This window comes from Leucopleurus acutus (genome assembly GCF_964270905.1).
Source record: "Leucopleurus acutus genome assembly, chromosome: 10".
In the NCBI taxonomy this organism is placed as follows: Eukaryota; Metazoa; Chordata; class Mammalia; order Artiodactyla; family Delphinidae; genus Leucopleurus; species Leucopleurus acutus.
This window is the reverse complement of record NC_139153.1, coordinates 83,579,130-83,586,691: the sequence shown is the minus strand read 5'-3', so window position 1 is coordinate 83,586,691 and position 7,562 is coordinate 83,579,130. Positions and strand designations below refer to the sequence as shown.

Here is a 7,562-nt window from a genome sequence, read left to right as displayed (position 1 = left end):
TAATTTAAAAAACTCAGGTAAAGATTTCAATAAAAGTTAGTTCATTTAGTCAAAGACAAGAACAACAGGGACTTCCCTGGTGGTCCAGTGGGTAAGACTCCGCGCTCCCAATGCCAGGGGCCTGGTCAGGGAACTAGATGCCGCCCCCCTAACTAAATGATCCCCCCCGGGCCGCAAATAAGACCCGGCGCAGCCAAATAAATAAATTTTAAAAAATTATTTTTAAAGGCAAGAGCAATATTTCCATTTATTCTTTCTCTAATTTGATTTTTATACAGTGAGTCTGAACTTTTTAACCATTCTGAGTGATCTGTATGGCCCTTAATTCCTCCATGAACTCCATATGGTATTATTGCTATTTCTTTTTCACATTAAAAAACTGAGATTGAAACAAGATAAGAAATTGGCACAAGGTCAAACAATTAGTAAAAGTTAGAACTGGAATAAAACCTAGGTCTGGGTAACTTGAAAACCTATGCTTTTTGTACATTATGACCTTATATTTTCCACTATTCTCATCTTTGGTTACCAAGTCACTTTACTTTCAGTGAAGAGCTTTAGGTGTATGACAGTTGCTTATATTATCAGTTTTTTGTCATTAACTATTGACATTTTTCTACCTAAACAGTGATTTTTACTGCTTAGGAGGGAACTTCCAAAGGTGTTTCTAAAACATAGCTCCAGCTAGAGGGTGCCTTTTAAGCTGTTCAAGATCAAAATGAATACAGACTCCAAGGAGGTTATATCCCTGGATGTTCAAGCTTGTGATGTTTGGGAAGAACTGACAGTGAAAGCAGAGGCAGAAAGTCACCTCCAAATGCAGGAATCCGGACTGAAACGCAATAATCCACTGGCAAGGGAGATCTTCCGAAGGCGCTTTCGACAGCTCTGCTACCAGGAGACCCCTGGACCAAGGGAGGCTCTCACCCGACTCCGGGATCTTTGCTACCAGTGGTTGAGACCGCATGTGAGCACGAAGGAGCAGATTCTGGACCTGCTGGTGCTGGAGCAGTTCCTGTGTATCCTGCCCAAGGAGGTGCAGGGCTGGGTACAGGAGCACTGTCCAGAGAGTGGGGAAGAGGCAGTGATTCTGCTGGAGGATCTGGAGAGAGAGCTCGATGAACCACAACATGAGGTAGGAAGGGAGATTCGCCAGGGAAAGAGTATATGTAGGTCACCAAGGACTTTTGTGTCCTCTGCTTTGTATCCTCTTGACTTTGCTGATTAAATGAGACTCAGCTTTCTGCTTCTCTCTGGGAAATGTTTCTTTAGACAATTAATTTCTTCAGAAGTCACATCTTGTCTCTTTATTTCTAGATGGTAGCCTACGGACACCGACGAGAAGTCCTCTCTAAAGAGACAGTGTCTCTAGGAGAGCAGATGTCACTGGGCCTTCAGTCCCAGCCTAAGGAGCCCCAGCTCACATGTGACCCTGCTCAGGAGCCCCACCGTATCGGAAAGATAGGTGAGGGACAGGATTTATCTGGTGTTGAACATATCCCACCTGGTCAAGTACAAACCAACAAAAAACCAGAGCTGGGAAACCAGGGGGTCAGAAGACGCTTTACCAGCAATGTTCAGTGCTTCCGAGTGCCTAGTGTGCTTGTCTTTGTCCCGATCTTCTGCATGCAGTCTTCCCCTGGGTACCATCCTGGAAGCTCTCTTGTCTGCTGGCACATGGTACATTAGGAAGACTTTTAGGAATCACTGTGGAGCACAACTTTAGAGAATGGGCTTCAAGGTTTGACAGACAGGTTCATATCATGGCTTTGCCTCTTGGAAGCTGCTTGTACCTGGGCAGGTTACTTAACCGATTGATCAAGGTTTCTTCATCTGCAAAATGGGGTTAATAATAGTATTGTCTTAGTCTGCTCAGGCTGCTGTAACAGAATATCACAGACTGGGCGGCTTAAACAACAGAAGTTTTTTTTCTCATAGTTCTGGAGGCTAGAAATTGAAGATCAGAGTGCCATCAGAGTTGGTTTCTGGTGAGACCTGTCTTCCTGGATTGTAGAGAGCGGCCTTCTTGCTGTGTCCTCACATGGGCATTCCTCTCTGCATGTGCCTGTGGAGAGAGGGAGAGAGAGACAGCGAGTCAGAGAGCGCTCTGGTAGTTCTTCCTCTTCTTCTAAGAACATCAGTCCTATTGGATTGTGGCCCCACCTTTAATTACCTTAATTATCTCCCTAAAGACCTTATCTCCAAAAACAGGGCTTCAGGGCTTCCCTGGTGGTGCAGTGGTTAAGAATCCACCTGCCAGTGCAGGAGACACGGGTTCGAGCCCTGGTCTGGGAAGATCCCACATGCCGTGGAGCAGCTAAGCCCGTGTGCCACAACTACTGAGCCTGCACTCTAGAGCCCGCGAGCCACAACTACTGAGCCCACGCTCCTAGAGCCCGTGCTCCGCAACAAGAGAAGCCACCGCAATGAGAAGCCCGCGCACCGTAACGAAGAGTAGCCCCCGCTTGCCGCAACTAGAGAAACCCGGATGCAGCATCGAACACCCAATGCAGCCAAAATTAAACAAATAAATAAACAAAAACAGGGCTTCAACATATGAATTTGCAGTGGGGATAACACAGTTCAGTCTATAACAAAAATGTACCTCAGAAGGTTGTTGTGAGCGTTGAATACAAACAATTTGTGAAAAACACTTGGCACGCATTATGCTTAATATATAGTAACTGTTCTTATCAGAAACTACCAGTGCCACCCTTGTCAATTTGGGTTTACATTTGCAGTCAGAAGATATGAGATATGCTTAGTAGGTGGCAAACTGGATGAGAACCAGTGGAATAGACTTTGCCATTTCCTTGTATGCAATCTCCTTAGCGGTGTCAGTACTGGGCACCAGTGGGTATAGTAGTGGGCACTTGGGGCTGAGTCAGCTGCCTTCCCATTCTAGCTCTCCCTGCAGAATTTGGCTCCAAATTCTGTCTCATTTCCCACACATAACATCACAGCCTCTTTCTGACTTCTTGTTACCCTTCTGGTAACCCATCTACAGCAGAGGTTTCCGGTTTTCATTTTCACATTACCTCCATATGTATCCAAGTCACAGCTTTTCTTGCTGCTCTGCCTCCTGCTTCTATTCATTTCATTTATCCTACCAATCATACAGTTATCTTGGATTTTGGAACACATCTCTTGATTTAAATTAAAATTATATTTGATGAGTAAATTCTGTGCACACTGCAGACCTTCCTCTGACTCCCATGACTTCATCTTATTAAAATTCTTTCTGGTTTCATTTTCCCCCTTTATGAGCATCTTTCCAGTCAGTTTCTTTGCTACTTTCTTCCTTCTCTCCCCATGAACTTGGATTTTTCATTTTCCATTTATTTTCTCCTTTCTTCTACTTTCCAAACTGCACCTAGAACCCTGCTGAGAACCCTTCCTCCAGGGTACATCTGAGTAAGTCTGTTCCCCCATCCATCCATCTAGTCATTCATTCATTCAACAAATATTTATTAAGCATCTACAGTGGCTACAGGAGAGTATCCAGAGGGCATCTACAGATCAGAGAATTCTCCCTATAGGACTATCAATGCAGGTGTGTGTTATACATTTAGGACAAGCTTATTTTGTAAAGCAACATAGTGTTTGGGATTAAAAGGACCAAATCGAAGTTCCAGCTGTTTGGTTTTTTAGCCAAGCAACATTTAAAGTTACTTTATATCACCGAGTTTGAATTTCGTTTAGAATTCTTAGTGATAGTAAAAAAAAATACAAATAATGCATAAGTTTACATAGTAAAAAGTAAACGTTCTCCTCTAAGTCCAACTCCCCAGGAGTAACCACTCTTGTCAAATTGCTGTATATTTTCCAGACTTTTTTCTAAATATAGAGTCTGTCTAGCTATATGTCTGTCTGCCTTTTTATTTTTTTCCTAGTTCTTTTTTTTTTTCCTAGTTCTTTAAAGAAGTGAGATAATAGCATCAGGGGGTTTGTGGTGAATTAGTTTGATAATGTATGTGAAAGTGCTTTGTAAGTCATGGAAGGCTGTATAAATGATAATTATTAAAAGGTGAGAAATGTCTTCGTTTTTATATTCTACCCAGTTCCTTTGTGCATTTCAGATATAAATGTGAAGTTTGGGCAGCAGCACTGATCTCACTTGTGGCCCATTTCTTCTCTACAGGCACATTTCTGTTTTGCACACCTGTTGTCATCTCCCAGCTAAAAGGAGGAGAAGAGCCATGGTCTCACCCCACAGGAGTCCTAAGAGGTACCTATCCAGGTGTGTGAGGGACAGTGCAGTTAGATGTGGGAGAAAAAGCCAGATGTTGGTTAAAGGAGGGGGTTGGGGGCAATTTTCTTTGGGCTTTTCTGGGTTGCAAGGTGGGAATCACACCTGGGGAACCCTAAGAATTCCACAGCAGCTGCTCTCTAGCGTTTAGACAGTTTGGGTCTGTTTGTCTCCATTCTCACGTTCAACTCTTCCAAGCAGAGAGGGTCTAATTGGGTTGGTTGGACACTGTCCAACATGAACCAGTCCTACAGGCAGCCTTTGCCTCAGTGCTGGTCCCTGGGCCAGTCAATTGAGGCCATAGTAGTAGAGCTGATTTCAGTCCTTTCTCTTTTATTCATTCAGCAAATATTTATTGATCAGCCACTATGTGCCAAGCTTGCTTTTCAGGGAATAAACCAGAAAGATCCTGTTTCCGTGGAGATGAGATTGTAGCAAGGGGGAGACAATAAGCATATAAATAAGGAGATGATATGTTAGGAGGTGGTGTTATGGAATGAAGCACAAATAGAACTGCCTAAGGGGGTTATGACTGCTATGGATGGGGCACACAGATTGTAGTTTTAAATAGAAGAATTAGGGTGAGAATTGAGCAAAAACTTGAAGGAAGTGAGAGAGTGAGGGTTGCTGTTATCTGAGGTCTGAGCTTTCCAGAAAGAGAGAGGCGCTAGAGCAAAGGCTTTGTGCTGGGGATGCACCTGGGATGGTTATGGATTAGAAACATAAAGTACTGCCTGAAGCACCTAGAATAGGAGAAGCTCAGCGCTTGTTCCATAAATGACTGACTGAATGAATGTATACATAAGATCAGTTTCCTTGGAAAGGGTCACTTGGAGGCTCCCTGCCTCACAGAGGGGAGGGAGTTCTCAGGGAAGACTCCAAAGAAGCCACTCTGATCCTGACCCTTCTCTTCCCGTGAAGAAGTATAAAAAAAATTCTCTCCAGGCCCCATCCATGTTGGGGTGGATCAAGCTGCATTTCTCCAAAGAGGGCAAACCTCCCTCATTACCTAGAAGAAGGTGTTAACACACTGGCCCTTCTGCTTCTAACCTCCTGCCTACTCTATGACGTAGAGTGACATCAGAATAGAAGCACCTTGCATTTCTGTGCACATGGTGACCCTCCTGTCACTAAGCTCAGGGGACAAGTGACATTTACCTGGTCTTTTTTGTTGCAGATGGAATGACCAAGACTGAGAGCAGAGAGTTGGTGCTAAGGAAAGACTGTCCTAAGAGAGTGGAACCACATGGGAAAATGTCTTATGGACAGACCTGGGAGATATCACAGCAGGATCCGCGACACAGAGAAGTTGGTGACTGCAAGGGTGGGGTAGAGAGGCACTGGGGAAACCCCTTAGGAGCCGGACCACACAGATGTGAAGAATGTGGAAAGAGCTTTGCTCAGAGCTCAGGTCTTGTTCGACATCAAAGAGTTCACACTGGAGAAAGACCCTACGAATGTAATGAGTGTGGGAAAACCTTCAGTCGGAGTTCGGGTCTTTTTAATCACCGAGGAATCCACAATATTCAGAAACGGTACCACTGTAAGGAGTGTGGGAAGGCCTTCAGTCAGAGTGCCGGTCTCATCCAGCATCAGAGAATCCACAAGGGAGAAAAGCCCTATCAGTGCAGCCAGTGCAACAAGAGCTACGGTCGGCGTTCATTTCTCATCGAGCATCAGAGAAGCCACACAGGTGAGCGACCTCACCATTGCAACAAATGTGGGAAAAGCTTCAATCGCCACTGCAACCTCATCCGCCATCAGAAGATCCACGTGGTGGCAGAGCCGGTCTAATCCAAGCTGTGTGCAAGTTTTCCAGATCACTGGCCAAGTCGTGCGGGGTAGGTTGAGACTAGAAAACGCCTTTCTTCCTGTCTCCACTAAGTGTATTTTGGTCTGGGGACATTCAAAGAGGGAGGTTTGGGTTTTTGAAGCTGCTACTTTCCCTTTGGTTCCTTTGCACCTTCCTGTTCTTACTACCCCCATCTCTCTTATTTATTCTCTTTGAGATGGCTGCTAAACTTTTCTAATAATGTAATAAATGGCACTGCTATAGCCAACATGCCAGAAAGATCTGTATCTGTGTTTAACCCCTAAAGATCCCATAGAGCTCTGCTGATGTTTTACAGTAAATGGGTCTTTGGTGTTCCCCGTGACCAGTACCTGCATAGTAAATACCTTTTGTGCCTACTGCTTCCCTCTGACACCTGCATGATGCTCCCCTGGGATAGTGACCAGCACTGGCTGGGTTCCACTTACTTAACCACAGTTGGTCCTCACAACAACCACACAGGGAAATGAGTATTATCATTATCCTGTTTTACAGATGAGGAATTGAAGATTCACAAAACCCAAGCCTCAGCACCAAGGCTTAAACCCTGGACTTTTATTTTTAGTAACTTTAAATTATGGAATAATTTTAGACTTATAACAAAGTTGCAAAGATAGATAGAGTGCTTATATACCGTTCACCCAGCTTCCTCTAGTGTTAACATCTCACATCGGGTCTTCTTAGTTAAACCCTTGGCTTTTGACTCCAAATTCCAATCTGTTTACAGTGTCATGCTTCATACTGGCATTCTCAGATTCCCTAATTTGAGCTTAGTCACCTGAAATTCCCTTAGTGCTTTCCCATCACATCTTCAGCGTTACAAAAAGTCATCGGTATTCTGAGTACCAGACATCGGAGCATTGGGTCATCATCCATAAGATGCTTTAAAAACTACCAAATTAAATGTCCTGAGTTTTTCCCTTCTGTCGCTTTGCTTAGGTCTGGAGTTGTCTGCTGATGTTCTGATCTAATCTCATGTCCATTGTTTTTTTCACACTTAGGATCCTGGTGAATGCTCTCATTCAGTGTTCTACATACCTTCCCATATAACTGTATTTTCTTTGGAGCTGCTATCCCTTTATCAGTCCTGACCTTTCCATCTGAAACAATAATCCAGTGAAAAGAAGGGACCTGTTGTAAGGGAGAAAATCTTCCAAATGAAATGCAAGAGTAGGAAGTTTGTGTATATCTGAAAAGTATATGAAGAGGGAATAATATGAGAAGGGCATGAGAAAGATGAAATCTGTGGTGCCAGGGGCCAGAAAGACAGAGAACATGTACGTGGGATGAAGAAAGGAAGGAAAAGTTCAGACAGTGGACATCAGTCGGTAAAAGGACTGAAGATGGGCATAGGAACTTATCCAGAATGGTACAGAATGGTTATGGATGCGTCAAGCTTTGACTGTGCAGGGCAAGTATGCAACAAACTGTCAACATGGTAACTAGGGTGGATGGGGGATTATATGGCCCTTTCACATTCTG

The 7,562-nt window shown here is 44.0% G+C and overlaps 1 protein-coding gene across 1 annotated transcript; it reads left to right on the top strand.

The window, feature by feature from the left end:
- The first annotated feature begins 700 nt into the window (after positions 1-700).
- On the top strand, positions 701-6,283 carry ZSCAN9 (zinc finger and SCAN domain containing 9). The gene is made up of 4 exons (XM_082847863.1): positions 701-1,135; positions 1,318-1,465; positions 4,142-4,240; positions 5,427-6,283. The coding sequence occupies exons 1-4, from the start codon at positions 719-721 to the stop codon at positions 6,041-6,043; spliced, it is 1,281 nt and encodes a 426-aa protein (XP_082703989.1). The 5' UTR covers positions 701-718; the 3' UTR covers positions 6,044-6,283.
- Positions 6,284-7,562: the final 1,279 nt, after the last annotated feature.

What these genes read in the sequence shown, in the direction of transcription:
- ZSCAN9 (XM_082847863.1), top strand. Translation starts at nt 719, where the DNA reads ATGAATACAGACTCCAAGGAGGTTATATCCCTGGATGTTCAAGCTTGT. An exon ending in TCGATGAACCACAACATGAG is followed by an intron (nt 1,136 to 1,317) that starts GTAGGAAGGGAG and finishes CTTTATTTCTAG; the next exon opens with ATGGTAGCCTACGGACACCG. An exon ending in CCTAAGAGGTACCTATCCAG is followed by an intron (nt 4,241 to 5,426) that starts GTGTGTGAGGGA and finishes TTTTTGTTGCAG; the next exon opens with ATGGAATGACCAAGACTGAG.